Below are 19,324 nucleotides of genomic sequence, written 5' to 3'. Positions count from 1 at the left end.
GTGTACAGTAAAGAACACCTGCGCCACAGAGCTGTGAGAAACTGGCCAGGCATTATTGACTGAACATGCAGCCAGTCGAGGCTGATCTGCTCCTCTTCTATTTCCTGCACACTTCCAGAAGTGACACTGCTTTTGAGGAGATTGAGTATAAATCGAATGCACTTTGTCTCTGAAGGCACGAAGGTGATGGATTTAGTTTACCTCTGAACTGATTCATCCCTGCTATCCCTAATTAGGGCTTTGAATGGTGACACCCAGGTATGCCTGAATCATTCTGCAGAGGACTCTGAGCAACTGCCTGATTCCTGCCAAGCATAATGTTAGTGCTGTCCCTTGTCGGTACTTCACAGTGTCTTTCGGAATGTGGAGATGCTCATGTGGACACTGAAGCATGGCAGTCGCGCTAGGCGATCTGCCTGTTCTGCTAGATCTCTGGATAGTGCGGCTACCCCTGCTTATCACTTTCACAATTTAAAATAAACACCAAAGACTGTCTTGCTGCTCAGGGCTGTGGACTCGTCCGTGAGAAGAAAGCATTAACTGCCACTGTGCTCAGGACTTTGTTTGCAGATTTCCTTCTGCACGTCCCGGACAATGCGTCCAATCACTTCTTTAGCCCTGTATCTTGAATGCAGGCCAATCCCAGTCATCTCCTTCTGTGAGAAACTGGCCAGGGATTATGTACTAAACATGCAGCCAGTCTAGGCTGATCCGCTCCTCTTCTATTTCCTGCACACTTCCAGAAGTGACACTGCACAGATCCATGAAGCTTTGCTTATTTACAGTAGCTGAGGATTTGGCCTTGCTTCTTACCACCACTCCTATTTTCAAGTTCCCATATGTCAAAAGGATCCATAAGCTTTGCTTAAATAACCAGACGTTAGATAAATCTGGGATACAGAGGGCAAAATCCCCCTTTCAGACCTGTGTGGCAGCACTCAGCCTGGGCGTGCTGCTCTCTGTATGGGCCTGATCCAAAGAGGTAATGAGACTCTTTCCATTAACTTTCATGGGTCTTGACCCAGGCTACACATTTCACCAAGAGGCCCACTTTGAATTTCCTCTCTCCCCATACTGCAGCCAGCGGTAGATGCGCACGTCAGGAGCTCAGCCTGCAGAAGCCCAGCAAATCTGAGAGAAGAATTTTGCCCCGCCCCTTCAGAACAAGAGATCACAGATATTCCCCAAGGTTAGCCCTGTCCCCTTATCAGAAAGGAGCCACGTGAGCCTTGGATTGTGCTTCACTCGGTTCTTTCATAAAGGTTTTCAAGGACCTTCCCGACATGACTGACAACAAATGCCAGTCTCTGGCCACACACTCTCCTTCTTCCTTCCAGGTACTAAGAGCAGCACCACGCAAACACACATTGCAGCCAAGTTTCCCGTTGCCACAGGCAAACCAAGGTTGGCCTCTCTGTTTTCACCCTCACATCTAAGCTGTCTGCCCACCTTGAAACACTGTCACAATGACCATGCTGAGGCTGTGCTGGAAAACACACGTGGTGCACTACAAGACACTGACTGGTGCAGGGACCCACATGCTGTTAGAAGACTTCTGGGGCCTGATCCTCAGCTGGCATAAATTAGCATAGTTCAGCTGAAGTTAACAGAACTTGCTGATTTACACCCGCCAAGGAGCTGGAGGTTCCTTTCCTGATTTTCCCAGGTTGCCCCAGGAGGGGCTGCATCTCTGGACCCCTGCTGGCCTTTTCAAGGTTATTAAAGGGTTTGATAATGATCTGTCGGGGTTTTCTCTTTCCCTGCTAGGTAGGCTCACAAACGTCTCAGGCCACAAGTAGCAAGAGCCACTGGCAGCTTATGAACAGCGTGTGCTCATCATCACACTATTGACCAGGTGTCGCTGAAGCTAGTTATATTTTCCCTAGAGATGCTGTACACTTGCAGTCCTTAAGGAAGGTTACAAATGTAAAGTCTACGGGACAGAGCACAGTGTGAGTGACTCGGTCCCTAGCACTGGTCACCTTGCCCTGAAGCTAACTCTCCCCCCCATGGCATTATAGTAGACTACTTCGCCCCTGTGCAGTGCTTTGCACTTCAAAAGCTCTGTGCAACCACTAACTCATCCTCAGAGCACTCCTGTGATGGGGGAAAATATTACTGTCACAGCAGCTGAGATGAAAATGTGCAGTGACTTTCTCAAGGCCAGATGACAGTCAGTGGCAGAGAGCTAGAATTCAGGGGTCTCTATCTCCCAACCTGTGCTTAGTACTCCCTACTCTCCCCCCCCCCCCCCCCTTACTTCCTCTCCCCACTACCACACATGCTGCAGGCCAATTAAAGCCAAGCCTTTAAGGTCAATTATCTCCTCAATCACACCTGTACAACCTGATTGTCTTCAGATTCTGCCCCCAGCAACACCTGTCCAGCCCCCGGGCCTCCAAGGGGTTTTCTTGCACATGTGGAAAGTGGCAAGCAATTGTCTTGAGGATACACAAGCAGGAAGAGAAACCAGCTCACTCCTCTCTCTTAGCTTTGTCAGCTGCGCAGGGCAAACTGAAGGAAGATGCAGTAACAACTAAAGCCAGCAGTATGAATGAAATGCATGGAGAAAGCAGATCTGTTGACCTTTCTGACACAAACAGTTTCAGAGGAGAAGTGAACTTTAAGCAGTGTGAATAATCATTTGAAAATGCATGCACAAAGGTGAACCTTAATACACTTCTGCCTGCTTAAACAATCTGTAACTCCTGCCTGCATCCCTTGTCCCTGCTTTCTCTTCTCCAGGTCAGCCAATGAATAATCAGAAGCAAAGCCAGGAACATTTAAATAGATCGTTTCCCTCCCTCTCTGCTTTCTTCCTATGTAGTTTAATTGGATCCCATGTGTTCAGATTGCACCTCTGTGCAATCAGCTCCTCAATCTCTCCTCCTGATATTTTTTTCTTGCAGTTCAATCACACTTCTCTGCCTGTTTCTCGGATGTGGCTTCCTGTCACCTCACTTATACTTCCTGCCATATCCCTGAAATGCTTCTTAGCTAGAATTTCCTCTGGAGCTGCAGTCTGGATGCATTATTTGTCTTTCATTTTCTGTCTTAAGCTAGCGTGTAGTGGTGCTGGATGATCTGAAACAGCTTCTCTCTTCCACCTCCTGCAGTGGCTGCTTTTCAGAAGCAGTTAGGGGTAAACTCTTTGTGTAGTCTGCAAAATCCTTGGGGATGAAAGACTCTGTACCTTGGTAAGATTTATTATTGTTTCTGTACTTAACAGAAAAGGAGGACCTCTCTAAGATACAATATGGCATGAAATCCTGGGCACCTGCTCTTCCCAACTGGAACTGGTTCAACTGCTCATTTAAGAGCTTTCCCCCATTACTTAAAGCAGGAGGATGCAGGTCCTGACCCAGGAACCTTGGTTATGGGCACATTTCCTGCATTCCCAGAGTGTGGGTTAGGACGCTAGGTATGTGTGTGTGATGATGCCACCCCATGGAATGCTCTGTGCCCCCTCATTTTTCATTATCTCCCTCTCACCGCAGGATGAAATTCAGCTGACTCATTGGAGAGAACACTTGGAGCCCTTGGTCCCGGTGAGTGAAGATCCTCCCGTCCAGTGTTGCAGCAGCTCTTCCATTCAAGCTATGGTGTGAGCTCACCACAGCCCCACGTGCCATCAGATTGCAGATCCACACCACAGTCTGATTGCTTCTCCCTCCCTGCTCAATTAGTGCTAAGAAAACCCTCAGGGCATTCTCTCCAGCCCACTGGGAGACAGTCCCCATCCTGATCTCCCCACTCTGACTTTGCAGACAGAGCATCACCAGTACTCCCAGCAGCAATGGGAGCCTCCCCACAAGCCATCACCCTTTTCCTACTGGGAAAGAATCCTAGGGGCCCTCCAGACTGGCCTGTTGAGATAGAGTCCGGCCTCTGCATACAGGGAGGAAGCTATAAGAATATCCCTTGTAATACCACCGCTAGCTGATTTCATTGGGCTGTTTTCTCTGGTCAGAACCAGATGAAGTGGGACTTCGTCCTAGTATGTGATAAACGCAAGCCTGACAGCAAGAAGAAAGCTAAGAGGAAGAAATTCCTGGAAGAGCTGGAAAAGAAAGGATTTATCATCAAGGTGAGATTAACTAGGGGAGGGCAGGTCCTGGGATACACAGGATCACAGGCTGAGCCGGATGACTCAGCCCTTAGTGCTCTGAGCGTTTGTGTCACAGAACCTGGACAAGATCGATGAGATCATCCAGTGCAGGATTGTTCCTTACAGCGTATTCTCCTGTACTGTGGCCAGTCTAGGTGTCAGAGACCCAAGCACTGGGGCGTCCACTGCTTCCCTTGGGGAGATGTTTCTGCAGACGGAGCTCATTGTGAATGTTGAGCCCACTGTACGTTTTTCCCCTTTTCTTATTTTCATCCCATTGCTCTTGGCTTAGCTGGTCCTGGGCTGTCCATGTAACCTTCACAGAGTATATGCCCGTTCACAGTGCAGTTGTGAGGTAGCGCACACAGAGGGATTTGGCTCTGTGAGCTCAGGGGACATACCGGCATGAAAGAGACACAAAGGCTTCCCCTCCCCTCTTGCCCTCGGGCCGGCCTGCTCATGGTTCTTCCCCAACCCCCCTTTTTAAGAAATCAGAGGAAAGCCCATCCTGATATCACAGTCCAAGGTCCTGACTGTTTGTGTCACGAAACATAATCAGCCTGTTCAGAGCAGCAGGTGCAGATGTTAGGCACCACCTAAAATGATTTCCAGACAGATGTTGTGCAACTTTAGTGTGATCACCTCTCCCTAGAAGCCTAGACCCACCTTCCCCTGGAAGCTGAGTCACCTTCTGGATTTATAGCTTTATACAGTGATGAGCTGCCAAAATCTTAACAACCGGTTCCCTCCTCACCCCACGAGGGGGTCGTGGCCCACCCCCGCCCCCCGGGACTCCTGCCCCATCCACCCCCTTCCCCTGTCCCCTGACTGCCCCCAGAACCAGGCAGGAGGGTCTTGTGGGCCACCGTAGTGGGTGCCCACCCTGCCCCTAAGAGCCAAAGGGACCTGCCAGGGGGTGAGGTGGGGAGTCCTGGCGGTGCTTACCTGGGGAACTCCCAGGAAGCATCCGGCAGGTCCCTCTGGCTCCTAGGGGCAGGGGAGTGTAGCTGGGGGGGAGTAGCCACTCCCCCACTGATCACATCAAAAGTGGCTCCTTTAGGCACCGACTCTGTCGGTGCTCTGGGGCTGGAGCACCCATGGGAAAAATTTGGTGGGTGCTCAGCAGCTCCCCTCCCCGCCCCGCGTGCGGCTCCAGCTCACCTCCGCTCCACCTCCTCCCCTGAATGCGCCGTCCTGCTCCCCTCCCCCGGTTTCCTGCAAATCAGCTGTTTACGTGGGAAGCCTGGGAGGGCTGAGAAGCAGGTGGCGGCTTCGCGCTCAGGCCCAGGGAGGCGGAGGTGAGCTGGGGCAGGGAGCAGTTTCCCTGTGCCCCCGGGTTACCTGCTGCGGCGTGGGCGGCCCTCCTCGCACCCCCCGGCTTCAGCTCACCTCCGCCTCCCTGGGCCTGAGCGCGAAGCCGCCGCTTGCTTCTCATCCCTCCCAGGCTTCCTGCGTGAACAGCTGATTTGCGGGAAACCGGGGGGTGGAGAAGCAGAGCAGGGCAGCGCGTTCAGGGGAGGAGGCAGAGCGGAGGTGAGCTGGGGCGGGGCGGGGAGCTGCTGGTGGGTGCTCTGCACCCACCAAATTTTCCCTGTGGGTGCTCCAGCCCTGGAGCACCCACGGAGTCTGTGCCTAAGGTGCCACTTTTGGCCGGTTGTTAAATTTAGAAGCCCTTTTAGAACCAGTTGTCCTGTGAGGGACAACCGGTTCTAAAAGGGCTTCTAAATTTAACAACCGGTTCCAGCGAACCGGCTCCAGCTCACCGCTGGCTTTATCGACGGAAGGCCAGAGCTTCAGCTAATGTAAGTCTCCACAGTTCGGCTGTAATCAATGGAGTTGCATTGACTTACACAAGCTGAGGATCTGGCCTGTAGTCAGGCAGTTCCAAGGTTCCTCACCATCCAGACCATGGCACACCACTAGATGTCTTCTCCTAGGAATGACAATTCAGGGTTTCTTCTCCACTGCTCTAAGGTGTTTGGGTGCTCATTCCCATCAAACGTACGTGGGGCTTAGTTCTTTATACAAAGACCTTGCTTTTGTGCTCTTTAGTGCATGAGCCCATTCTCCACTTCCTCCATACCAGGAGGGCTAGTTCATTCCAGGAACAGCAACGGTTGAGGGCAGAAGGAAGGTCAAAAACAGTTGTAAAGAATTCTGTACTTGGTTTTCTCAGCCACTTGAAGCCTCCCTGCTCCTTCAAGACTGAGCTTTTCCTCCAGTGAATTCTAATGCTGCCCTGGAGGGACCACCTTCCCCAGGGATGAGGGCAATCCAGCCTCCTTGATCAATCCAGCCTCCTTCAGTTCTGGGCTTTCCCCCGCCCCCAAACCTTTTTCACCAGTGGACCCTCTGACCCTGTTCTGGATGGACCCCTCTCTCCTGGAGTGAGAAGGGTTACTGATGAGGTGTGTTTATATGCGAGGTCAGACTAGAAGATTTAGTGAGCCCTACTGGCCTTAAAATCTATTTGTCCAAGCGACAGATCTCTTCCTCTCCTCAGAGGCAACATCAACCCTTTCCTGGCTGTATTACTTCCTTGTCTGGCCCTATCAAGATACCTTGTCCCTTTGTCTACGCCAGCGGCTCTCAAACTGTGGAGTTTCTGGGGCCCAGGGCTGAAGCCAAAGTCCGGGGCCAAGCTGAAGCCCAAGCCCCACTGACTGGGCCAAAGCCCGCTGCCTGGGGCTGAAGCCCTCAGGCTCAGACTTCAGTCCCCCCTCCTGGGGTCATGTAGTAATTTTTGTTGCTGTGCAATGAAGTTTGAGAGCCCCTTAAAAGGCTACAGCTGTGTTACTGTAGTGCTTCCGTGCAGACACACCACAGCGGTGGGAGGGGTCTCCCGTCACACTAGTTAATCCAGCTCCCCGAGAGACTGTAGCTAGGTCGATGGAAGAAGTCTTCCCTTGACCTGGTGCTGTCTACACCGGGGTTAGGTTGGTATAGCCACGTCCCTCAGGAGGGGAGTTTTCTCACGCCTCTGAAAGACGTAGCAATGCTGATGTAACTTTTCCGTGTAGCCCAGGCCTAGGGAATTACTGGTGATGAGAGCGGGGCAGGAAGCACTCCGGGAAGGGGAGAGAGGGTGCTGAGGAGGGGCTGGATGGTGCAAAGCGCAAGCACAGCTGGCTGGTGAGGAAGGGAGAACCTTCTCGGCCCGGGGAAGGGAAGTGTGGTAGGAGGAGAGCAGCCACCAGCGGGAGGGAAAGAGGAGTTAATGGAGCAGAATGACAGGGCCCTGCAGAGGAGGAGACTTTCCGCACCGTTCTCTGGACGTGGCTGCACTGCTGCCTCTTGGTTCTCCGCTTTGCAGTGGTTTGCCCCGTGGCTGAGTGTTCTCCAGAGCTCCTGCCGCCCTGTCTGCAGAGCAGCTCTTCGCCAACGCTCCAGTCCCATTTCATACCTCCCAGGGCTTGCTTCGTCGGCATGTCTCTCTAATCTCCCTGCTCTCCGATCCTACACCCAGAAAATCAAGGACAAGAAACTATTCTATGGGGTCCATGCCCCGAGTGAAATCTTCCAAAAATACCAGTTTCTGCTGAGGAATCCAGACGGTGGGTTGCAGAATCACCACACGCAGGAGGATGTGCCCATCACCACCAGGTGAGCGTATCCTTGATCTCAAAGACCTCAGGGTGCAGGGTTCTTCACGCTAATGCCTGTGGTGGATCATGCATCCTAGGGTAAGACATGCCTGTTAGCTGGATCACAGGCCCCCTTCCCTGGTTCCCCATGGGGAATTGCTTTGCCGTGCTTGGTATCCTTACTAGAAAACCATGTAAAATCAGAGAGTGATGCTGAGCTCCTACCCTCGCACATCTTGCCCCTCTGGCCTGGTCTCCACCAATTCCCCACAACTGAACCTTATCCCCATTCCCTCTTCCTGCCCTGTTCCTTGCTCCCCTACCTGTCCAGATCTCTTAACCCATTCCTTAATCTCTGGATCCTGGGTGTAGCCTTTATCTCCCATTGCCATGGCAATCCCGGGCCATTATTCTGGCCCATGCTCACCCTTCAGTGTTTAATTCTTCCTAATCCCTGATTATTTGGGGTTTCAGGATACATATCGTCAACTTTATCCTGCAGAACACGGAGATTTCTTGTGAGGGTAAGGAAACGTTTCCTCCCTTCTAGCTCGCTCTTGCCGTTCCCATGTGCACAGTCACAAATACACATCCCAAGCAGAGGCGGATTTACAATGAAACACACAGTGCCCTGGAATGGGGGGCCCCCAACTTCAGGGGGTCCCAGGGCCGGGCAGCCAAACACCATCCAGCACTCCCTGCGGGGGGACCGCTGTGGGGGCAGAAGCTGTGGGGGAGAGCAGGGAGGGAGCCGTTTAAGAGCCGTGCTGGAGGCACGGTGTGCGGTGCACTCTCCTAGCCGGTGAGCTGGGCTCCTGCTGCCTCCCGTGGCTGCTGGCGCAGGCTGGCGCTGGCGGCCCCCGTGTGCCACAGCAGGCAGGCAGGTGAGGGGCCGGCTGAGGGCGTGCTGTGGGGGAGGCGGGCGCGCTCCCCTGGTGGGGAGGCCGCCCGCGCCTGCCCTGCTCCGGGCAGTGCAGGTGCAGTCCCTGGTGTGCACCGCTGCTGGCGGCCCCTGGGAAAAGGCCAGGGGAAGGGAGCGGCAGGCCAGGGGGTCTCATGTGCTGCTGCCTCCACAGATCCCTTTGGCGGCAAACAGGAGCAGCGGCGGGGCAGCAACCCAGGTAAAGTAACCCAGCGGCCGCGACTGGGACTGCCCCAGCCCTGAGTCCCGCCCCCCACCCTCCCCGTGCACTGCCCCCGCCCCCAACACACCAGGTCCACCCACACCCCCTACTCTGACTCCTGCACCCCTCGCACCAAACAGAAACTGCCCCACTTAAGCGCTCCACACCCCAACCCCCTGCCCCAGCCCTGAGCCCCCTTCCACACCCTAACTCCTGGCCAGACCCTGCACCCCAACCCCCAGCTCGCTCCTGCCCCCTAACTCTCACCCAGACCCCACACCCCAACCCTGAGCCTCCTCCCACATCCTAACTCCTGGCCAGACCCCACACCCCAATGTTTTTTAATGTTGTTTTCTTTTAATAAAGTGCTCTTATCTAAAGGACTTTACAATAGTTAGTTAACAATAGAAACAATATTTGGAAAGCTCTTTAAGTGGTCCGCTGAGACCCTTAGCAATTTTCAAGTGGTCTGTGGGGGGGGAAAAAGAAGTTAGACTACAAAAACACTCAAGGTACCTCCCTTTATTTTCATTTACTTCCTATTACTTATTATATAGGAGGAGGATAAAGAAAAAAAAGAATAAAAAACGGGGATGGGGGAGATTAGAGAGAATGTTCTTTTTCTTGACTGGGTCCCGAGGGGGGCCCCCAAAAATGAAGCTGAGCACAGGGCCCCACTAACGCTAAATCCGCCACTGATCCCAAGTGCCGCTCACACGAGCTCCTGCATTCCTAGCCTTGCGCATGGGCACACTCCCACTCGCGCACAGCCTCGTGCGTACCTCCGCGTGACAGGCGCTGTACAGAAACCGCGGGAGACTCGTGGGTGCAGCAGGACCAGCGCCTCTGCTGAGGTTGCCAGCAGCGTCGCTCTGTGCGCTGACTGTTGGGGGATTTTCTCCGTGCTGTCTGTCTGCAGTGGGGAGAGTCTGCCTGTTGCCAATTCCTTTTCAGCACCGAAGCAGAGCTCTGAACTCCAGTTCTGTTCAGGCGGCCCCTACAGCCTTTTCTCTTAATGGGGGGTGTGGGTCGTAGGGTCAGCCTGGGTTCCACTGGGTGCCACGGGGGAATTGTGCCTGCCTGTCGGTGCTAACTCTCCTGTTCCTGCTTTGCTGCTAGAGACGCTCCGAAGGCTGATAAAGGCGAAGGTCTTTGAGGCAGCATTCCCACTGCATGAGGTGAGGAATCGGAGGGTGCCTGGGTGCTGAGAGCGTACGTGTGCGCAGGAGACAATGTGTGTGGACTGCAGATGCAGGAGAGGAAGTGGGTTAGTAGGGGAGGAGTGGCTGGGAAGACAGAGGAATAGGTCATGGTCCTGCACCTCCTTTGGGTGAGGATGTGGTGGTATGTGTCTGGAAAAAGCCTTAATTAACATCTTAGTAGGAGTGTATGGGATGTGTCGGGGGTGGGGTTGGCAGGTTGCATATATCTCTGTCTATGCCTGATCTGAATGCTGTTTTTTTCCAGCAAGGAGAGCTGAGAATATTACTGAAGAGGAATTGGGCCCAATGGAGAAAGATACTGAAGGAACAGCCAATTGAGGCTATCAGGTAACCCATGCCAAGGGTATGCACAATGGGACAGCACACGGCCACCATGTAAAATACCCATTCAGAATAACTTCATTGCACGTTTCAGAGTAGCAGCCGTGTTAGTCTGTATTCGCATAAAGGAAAGGAGGACTTGTGGCACCTTAGAGGCTAACCAATTTATTTGAGCATAAGCTTTCGTGAGCTACACGTGACTCTGAGCACCCAGCTCCAAGTTCAAACTTGGTTTGCCTAGCTCCGGTTTGTCCAACTGTGAACCCACTTGACTGCTGTGGGTTTAGGAGCGTAGGATTGTTATACTAGATCAAACTCGTGGTCCGTCTAGTCTAGTATCCTGTCTCTGACAGCCACCGGGGGAAGACGCAGCAATTCTGCAGTAGGCAATTATGGGATAACCCTTCCCCAGGGAATGGGCCTTTTAATCCTCCACACCCTTCCTCTAGACAGAGGTTGGCTCATACCATGAACAAAGGGGGGCTATATCCCTTTCAAAACCCCTGGAGTTTTTAATCCTTACAATTTGTAACTCTGGATAGTCTCATCATCCATAGAAATGTCCAGCCCTTTTCTGAATCCTGCTAAGCTCCTGGCCTCGGTTGTATCAGTGGCAATGTGTGTCTCATGCTAACTCTGCATTGTTTAAAAAAGCATTTCCTTTAACCATGTTTTAAGTTACCATATTGCACTTTGAGTAGCCCCTTATTCTTGTATTGTGAGAGCAATTCCTGACCTACCTTCTTTAGGCCATTCAAGTGTACAAAATAATGATTGTCCCATTTTATTCGTCTCCTTTCTAAAATAAAGAATCCCAGTCTTTTCAATTTCTCCAGCAGAGGTTATTTTCCCCCCATGCCCCTAAATCATTCTCCCTAACCATCTCTGAACCCCTCTGAATCTGCTCTCTCTCTCTGGAGATGGGGTGCCCAGTACCGAACACAGTGCTCCAGATGGAGCTGCACCATTAGCTTTATATATAGGCATTCTCCTTTCTGTGTTAGTCTCAGGTTTGTTTACTCTGGCTACAACTGCACCTCACACAGCTCTTCATTGAGCTGTCCACGATGATGCCTGAATCTCTTTCCTGTGTTACAGACTTATTGAGAACCCATAAATGAGCAGCTCAAATCAGTCCCTTCAGCGTGCCAATACTGTATTTAATCATCTGCCATCAGCTTGCTCATTCGCTTCGCTTGGTTACGTCCTCTGACTTTCCCCACGTTCTTCTCTGGCCCTGACTAACCTGAGTGTTCAGCGTGGTGTTCACAGGAGACATTTGCCACCTCACTGTTCACCCCTTCTCTCCCAGATCATTAACACCTATATCCTCAAGGCAGGGTCGGGTCATGCAGTGACCTAAGGAGAAGCAAGAAGACGGGGCTGACAGATATTTGGGGACAGCATCCCTCATCCTCAGGTCCTGGGGGAAATTCACAAGGGATTCCGAGTGGGGAGAACACTGCCTAAGGCATTTGGCTGACATTGGATATTGTCACTGCAAATTTGGGGCTAGATGGGATCTTTGGTGAGTGGTTTCAGCACCTGCCTTGTCTTTCAGGAGTTATTTTGGGGAGAAGGTGGCCCTGTATTTTGCCTGGCTAGGCTGGTACACCCGCATCCTGTTCCCAGCTGCTGTGCTGGGCCTGCTTGTCTTCCTGTACGGGAGCTTTCATTTTGATTCCAGTCAGGTCAGGTAAGAGCATCGAGGGGACACTGTGCGTGCATGTCATGTCACGTGTCCAAATGTATGCATGAATGTGTGAATACGGGTGATCGCATCTCCTATACATGGCATCCAATTCTGGGGCCTGATCCTACGAGTTCTCTTTCTATGGAACTACCTCTGACTTCTATGGGAGCTCTGCATGGGCTTGCAGGGCCATTGACTTCCAGCAACAGCTCCACTTCATGGCTCACGTTCTACAGTCACATGACTCCTGTGGACTTTATTGGGATGTGCACTGGCCCTTGTAAGGAATGGCATGTCTGCTTTGGAGAATGGGGACGTATTGCAGGCAGGGGGCAATAGATTGTCAAGTGTGTCCAGACTGCTAGCTACACCCCTGCATCTGGGTATGACCAGCGGAGTGTGTATGAATATGCACCTGCGAGGAAGCTTGGCAAGGAGGAGACCTCACCTGGCACTATCAGGGCACTAATATCTGGTAGCTGCAATGTAGAGCTTTATTCCGTCCATTAGCGGTGAGTACCTGCTCTGCCTCTCCCTTGGCTGTTGACTGAGTGTGATGGCTGGAACGAGCACACGGCTGATGGGCTAGCAAAGCAATCCTCGTACTCCTTACTTTCTTTCCTGCTCCAGCAAAGAGATCTGTGAAGCCAACACCACCATCATGTGCCCGCTCTGCGACCAGAACTGCCCGTTCTGGCAGCTGTCGGATACTTGCACCTATGCCAAGGTAAATCAATGCTCTCCAGAGAAACCTTCCGTTTCTCCACTGGGCCCTTGTTTCCAATAGCTGCTGTGCCTATGCTGCCTCACGATACACCCAGCAGCACGCGGCCAGTATGGTCTCCCCCTCCCCCCCCCCACAGGAAACGAGTCAGCTGCTGAAGGTGGCCGCAGGGAGATCCTGCATGTAAGACGGCAGAGAATTATGTCCAGCTCCGTTGTCCTGCCCGTGGGGTGGAGGCGTCCCAGGCTTTGGGTTGAGTCTTAAGAACTCCTGGTTTCTCCTCTTCTGCCTCCCACGATGTCCTGAGGGCCGTGGAGCACTGCTCTCCCAGGTGGGACTGGACACCATGCCACTGCCATGGTCCCCGCAGCTCCCTGGTGCCTCCTGCGTCCTCTCCAGCCAGACTCCTCCCCTGTGCCCCTTTGTAATCCCTTCTTTCTCGGTCTCTCCTTTTCCAGGTCACTCACCTGTTTGACAACGAGGGGACGATTCTCTTTGCAGTGCTCATGGCTCTCTGGGGTAGGTTTCTGTCTCTCTGTGCATAGCACGAGGCTTTGAAGTGGGAATGGCTGCCAGCTCTAGCTTGATGTGGGTCTGGTGACAAACCGGGTTCCCACGCTGTTTATTCAGTACCTGCCAACATCCTCTCCGCCTGGCAGAGAGGTGTAACTTTACCAGGGGAAGGACTGGGGTTGGGCAGTGTGTGAAGGGGAAGGGATAGGCACTGGTGAAGTTACGTGCGTTTGGGGATGGGTTTTGTACTCTAACTTTAGATCACTGGTTCAAATCCAGTTCTGGATATTCCGCTCGGGAGTCTGGTTAGGGGCCTGTGTGAAATGAGTTTGGTGGCCCATCTGTCTATGGGTTTTCGACACCCACCATAGTAGCATCTGTGTATCTAATCTGGTTCCATTTCAGCTCTGAGGTTACCAACATATGCATTCCAAAAGCGTTGCCACAGCTAGCACTAACTTGTATCCTCAAGACCTGACTTGGTTGTGGACACTGGAGTGGTGGAAGCTGCCCTAAGTCAGAGCAGTCCCTGGGGCTACTCCAAGCTATGCAGGGGCCCTCTTGGCCTCCAGAGCAGCCCAGAATTCCAGTATAAAACCACTCCTGTATCTCCATTCCTTCCCTCTCTCCTGCAAAGAACAGCACAGGATCTGGCCCATAATGTTTTGCAAGCAGCTTGTGTAGCAGAGAGATGAGAAACTTGCCCCAGAACAGAGGTGAGGGGTAAACCACCCAGATGAATGGGAGTCTGTCAACTCTGGCTAGAAAATATACTATAGACTGGCCACCATGTCCTGGAAGTGCATTCAGACCCAGCTGTGATCCTTCTCCTGAATTGACCCCGTGGCTCCCAGCAGTAAACACCCCCTGTTTGGAGGGCTTTTCTGCAGAGGGCTCCAGGCTGCTTCCCTCCACGTTGGAGAACCTGGATGCTTAGCAGCGCCTCTCCTACCTGGCCTGCAGGAAAGGCATGTGCTCTTGTGACTGCTTCGTTAAGTCAATGTCTCCATGGGGCAGAGGAGTTTCTGCTGCTCTGACCACACTGTTCTGTGGTTTCACCTACAGCCACCGTGTTCCTGGAGCTGTGGAAGAGGAAAAGGGCTGAGGTGGTCAGTGACTGGGAACTGTACTGGTGGGATGAAGATGAGGTGAGAATAAGTCTCTCCTTTGCACTATCTTTATAGACTTAAAGGCCAGAAAGGACCATCATGATCATCTAGTCCGATCTCCTGCACATCGCAGCCACAGAACCTCACCCACCCACTCCTGTCATAGACCCCTAACCTCTGGCTGGGTTACTGACGTCCTCAAATAATGGTTTAAAGACTTCAAGTTACAGAGAATCCACCGTTTACACTAGTTTAAACCTGCAAGTAATCCATGCCCCATACTGCAGAGGAAGGTGAAAACCCCCCTACAGTCTCTGGCAATCTGACGTTGGGGAAAATTCTTTCCTGGTCCCATATATGGTGATCAGTTAGACCCTGAGTATGTGGGCAAGACCCACCAGTCAGACACCTGGGAAAGAATTCCCCATAGTAACTCGGAGCCCTCCCCATCTAGTGTCCCATCAACAGCCATCGGAGATGTTTGCTGCTAGCAGTCGCAGATTGACTACATGCCATTGTAATCAATCTCATCATACCATCCCCTCCATAAATTTATCAAGCTCAGTCTTGAAGCCAGTTAGGTATTTTGCCCCCACTGCTTCCCTTGGGAGGCTGCTCCTGAGCTTCACTCCTCTGATGGTTAGAAACCTTTGTCTAATTTCAAGCCTAAACTTGTTGATGGCCAGTTTACCTCCACTGTGACAGGTTAGATCCCCTTGGGATGCCACCTGATGTACTGGGGTTTCGCTGAGGCCCTCTTCCTGCTCCACCAGCCTGGATTCCCTCTCCCTGTTTTGCTGAATTAGGCTCTCCGGCCTCTTGCAGCACACACAGAGGTAGGGCCACACCCCGCTGCAGACCCAGACTGAAGTCAGCTCGGTGTGAGAGGATTCACCCAGTGTTCATGTGCACACCCAAAATAATACTGTCTTGCGCTGTATAGGAAGAGCTTCACAGTGCAGACTCGTAAAAATTCCCTCTCTCCCTCAATGTAAAGAGAGAGATGCATAACTTCTTTTCCCCCCAGTTAGGAATTGCACAAACTGGGTTTAATAATAAACAAAACAAAATTATTAACTATAAAAGGCAGGTTTTAAGTGAATATAAGAGATAACAAATAGGACAAAGCAGATTATTGAGCAAAGAAAACAAAATCTGCAAGCTAAGTTTAATACACTCAAGAAACAGGTTACGAAATGACAGGTTTCAGAGTAGCAACCATGTTAGTCTGTATTCGCAAAAAGAAAAGGAGGACTTGTGGCACCTTAGAGACTAACCAATTTATTTGAGCATAAGCTTTCGTGAGCTGTAGCTCACTTCATCGGATGCATACTGTGGAAAGTGTAGAAGATACTTTCCACAGTATGCATCCGATGAAGTGAGCTATAGCTCACGAAAGCTTATACTCAAATAAATTGGTTAGTCTCTAAGGTGCCACTAGTACTCCTTTTCAGGTTACAAAATGTAATTTCTTATCCTAAATGTTGTTTTAGGCAGGTTGCAAAGTTTCTGTAGCTTAGAGTTCCAGACTGGACCCCTATCTCAGTCTGGACTCCCCCCTTGCCTTCCCTTCAGGTGTCTTTCACAGTCTTTCTTCTTGGACAGGCAGACAATGGAGTAAAATCCCATTTGCCTTCCTCACCACCCTTAAATAAGATTTACGTAAGGCGGGAATCTTCTTGTTTCCCAAACTTGACCCACCCCCCTCTCCTTTTAGTGGAAAATTACTAGAAGTCCAAGATGATGTTTAAGTGTCAGGTGACAGGACCACCTGACCTACTAGTGTCACAGCTACAGGAAGGAGAGATTAGTATCTTCATTGTCTTGTTGTTTCTTCCTAATGGCCCATCAAGTGTGATGGCCTGTTGTCTGGTGGGTGTCTCCCAAATGCACGCCCAGCTGTAATTGTTACATAGTCCATATTCCTAACTTTAGATACAGAGCTGATACATGCCCACAAATTGGAGAATCACATTCAGTAAATCAGAACCTTTCCAATGATCTCTCACATGACCCATCTTGCATAAAACATCTTAGTTATGCCATATTCCTTTCATAACAATATTTCTGTGAAGAATATGGGGTATAACGTCACATCCATGTTGACACTTTAACTTAAATAACTCCTCTCCCTCCCTGGTACTTACCCCTCTGATGTGTTTATAGAGAGCAATCCTATCTCCCCTCAGCCTTCTTTTGGTTAGACTAAACAAGCCAAGTTCTTTGAAAGAAGAAAAGGAGTACTTGTGGCACCTTAGAGACTAACCAATTTATTTGAGCATGAGCTTTCGTGAGCTACAGCTCACTTCATCAGATGTATACCGTGGAAACTGCAGCAGACTTTATATATACACGCAGGACAGTGGGGTGGGAGGAGGTATTGTTTCATATTCTCTGTGTATATATAAAGTCTGCTGCAGTTTCCACGGTATACATCTGATGAAGTGAGCTGTAGCTCACGAAAGCTCATGCTCAAATAAATTGGTTAGTCTCTAAGGTGCCACAAGTACTCCTTTTCTTTTTGCGAATACAGACTAACACGGCTGTTACTCTGAAACAAGTTCTTTGAGTGTCCTCTCATAAGGTGGGTTTTCCATTCCTCGGATCATCCTAGTAGCCCTTCTCTGCAACTGTTCCAGTTTGAATTCATCTTTCTTAAACATGGGAGACCAGACCTGCACACAGTAAACGTCACTCCCTCCCTGTGCCATTGTCTCTCTTGCCAGTAGGCAGGTGAATGCTGGGCTGTGTACAGGCATATGGAAAATTTCTGTTCCAACTGCTGCTAGTAAAGGCAATGCTGGGAGGACGCTCACCACTGCGATCCTAGCTGGTACTGCAGAGGGGGACCCTCACGCAGCAGGAATCTGAACTGGGATTATTGAGGCACTGCTGTAGGAGAGGTGCTCCCAGATCTTCCTGTCCTTATTAGGAAAGGAGCGCAGGCCCCTGAAGCCCTTTCCCTGAAAGGGTTTTAGATGCAGGCTATGCATTAGGGCGCAGCACAGGAACTACTGTCACTCCTGTTTATAAAGACTGGGGTCAATCAGATCAGTCTGAAACATGCCTGTATGCATGATATAACCCACAGCCATTTCTAGGAATGTCCAATCCAGGCCAAGTTATGGAGACCCTGTGCTAGCCAGGCTGGGAGATTTCAGGCTTTGACATGCAGGCTATGTGAAGAAGCTACCTTAGGATCTGCTACAAGTCCTGTCCCTCTTCTGCCCTGCCAGAACATGTCCTGTTCATCGCATGCTTCCATCTCATTGACACATGTGAGGCACTACACTGCCCCGGCTTGCTTTTCCCTAGTGTATTGCTCTGATGCATATTCTTTTCCCCCCATCCCCAGGAGGAGCTGGCCTTGCAGCTGATCAATAACCCCGAGCATACCCTCAAGGAGTACCAGCACTCTTATGTCCGCAGCACTATCCTGCTTCTCTTAGTCCTGCTTATGGTACGTGCTGTTGGCTCAGACACCTCCACGGGCTTGGGGATTTCGACAGCATTGAGCTATAGGCGTGAATGACACGGAAAGGCGTTTGAGGGGGACAGGACCCTGAATAGCTTCGGGGGCTGGGGATGGGCTGCAGAGCCTTTCAGCTCTAAGATGCCGGTGGCTTCTGGCCCAGGGTGGTGGAGATTTCAAGTCCTCGCCGTTGTATGGCTGCTTGGCGGCCTGTGTAGTGATCTCAGTCTGGTTCCTAAAACCCGCCCCCCCAGATGAGTCCGCATTAACTGGCCCAGTCTCGGAGCGGGCATGGATTGAGTGGGCCTGCATATCGTGCGTTCCTAGCCCGCTACTAGAGAGGAGTGAAGCCCATCTGCGGGGCAGTCACTCTGTGGAAAACGTGAACTGCGGCTGCATGTCCTCTGCCTGGTTTTTGGATGGGCGGGGGGCGCATTCAGTCTGCAGGGCTGTCACTTGGGTGCTAAACTCACACGGGGATGGCAGGGAGGCCGCCATTTGCACGGAAAAGGCCAGTTTGTTTCCTGTGAGCTCACTGACACGTGCCAGCTGCCTGCCATTCTGCCGTGCTGCGGCAGAGAGAGTCCCAGCACCCATCCCTTCCTACACGCTGTGCTACAGGGGAAATGGTGTAGGGAAAACCTATCCAAACTGTACACCTGGGGCAGGGGGTCAGCGGGGACAGAAACAGGATGGGTGACTATTATGCTACTCACAATGGGGGGGGGGGGGGGCCAGAGTCCACAATGGGAGTGCCAGCAACATCGGACCATACATGCACGCACTTGTTCCTCCACCTCCTTTGCTCGTCAATGTCCTCTGTATTAATCACGTCACTCCTCCCAGAAACTGTGCCGGGCACAGGCATTCCATCCTGCAGGCTGGGCGTGGGCACTAAGGGCCTGGATCTTGACCTGCAGCTGTTAAGCGCACAGAACCCATCCTCTAGCTGCATTTAAGTCTTTCGCCCCCATGCACCCAGTTTGCTCAGTTTCCCCATCCACCTTCATTACCTGCCTCCCCTGCTCCTCCCATCTCTAATCCCCGCAAGAGCTCTGACGACATGCTGCCCTCCCAGATCACCGTGCTCATTGGCATCGCCCACGGTCTCGTCATCTACCGGGTGGTGGCGACTGTCGTCTTCACCCAAAGCAACTTCGAGTTCATCCGAGAACGGGCCAGCACCGTGGCGGTGATGACGGGGGCTGTGCTGCATTACATCACCATCATCATCATGACCAAGGTACGGAGCGCTGCGTGGTGGGAGCCCTCCTCGTTCTCCCGCAATCAAACACCCTGCCCGTCCCTTCTCCCCTTTCACCCTCCCTCTCCTGTGTTGCAGGTGAACAGGCGTGTGGCGCTCTTTCTCTGTGACCTGGGTAAGGCAAAGCGCGTGCTGTATTCACCCTGCATCTAGCATCCTCCAGCGCAGCTGGCTGGATTCATCCTGAAC

At 51.8% G+C, this 19,324-nt stretch overlaps 1 protein-coding gene across 1 annotated transcript in view; it reads left to right on the top strand.

Annotated features, from left to right (window-relative positions):
* ANO9 (anoctamin 9) overlaps nucleotides 1–19,324 on the top strand; it is a 50,353-nt gene that overhangs the window by 19,294 nt on the left and 11,735 nt on the right. The window contains exons 3-17 of the mRNA XM_077819936.1: nucleotides 2,361–2,529; nucleotides 3,498–3,548; nucleotides 3,971–4,087; nucleotides 7,575–7,711; nucleotides 8,167–8,216; nucleotides 8,769–8,813; nucleotides 9,936–9,994; nucleotides 10,284–10,366; nucleotides 11,922–12,056; nucleotides 12,684–12,780; nucleotides 13,236–13,296; nucleotides 14,356–14,438; nucleotides 17,755–17,859; nucleotides 18,950–19,114; nucleotides 19,214–19,250. Of these exons, the coding sequence (XP_077676062.1) occupies nucleotides 2,361–2,529; nucleotides 3,498–3,548; nucleotides 3,971–4,087; nucleotides 7,575–7,711; nucleotides 8,167–8,216; nucleotides 8,769–8,813; nucleotides 9,936–9,994; nucleotides 10,284–10,366; nucleotides 11,922–12,056; nucleotides 12,684–12,780; nucleotides 13,236–13,296; nucleotides 14,356–14,438; nucleotides 17,755–17,859; nucleotides 18,950–19,114; nucleotides 19,214–19,250 (1,394 nt within the window). The remainder of the gene's footprint in view (nucleotides 1–2,360; nucleotides 2,530–3,497; nucleotides 3,549–3,970; nucleotides 4,088–7,574; nucleotides 7,712–8,166; nucleotides 8,217–8,768; nucleotides 8,814–9,935; nucleotides 9,995–10,283; nucleotides 10,367–11,921; nucleotides 12,057–12,683; nucleotides 12,781–13,235; nucleotides 13,297–14,355; nucleotides 14,439–17,754; nucleotides 17,860–18,949; nucleotides 19,115–19,213; nucleotides 19,251–19,324) is intronic.

Source organism: Eretmochelys imbricata, chromosome 6 (assembly GCF_965152235.1).
Source record: "Eretmochelys imbricata isolate rEreImb1 chromosome 6, rEreImb1.hap1, whole genome shotgun sequence".
In the NCBI taxonomy this organism is placed as follows: domain Eukaryota; kingdom Metazoa; phylum Chordata; order Testudines; family Cheloniidae; genus Eretmochelys; species Eretmochelys imbricata.
The sequence above is the reverse complement of the archived record's forward strand: the minus strand, read 5'-3'. Positions and strand labels throughout refer to the sequence as shown.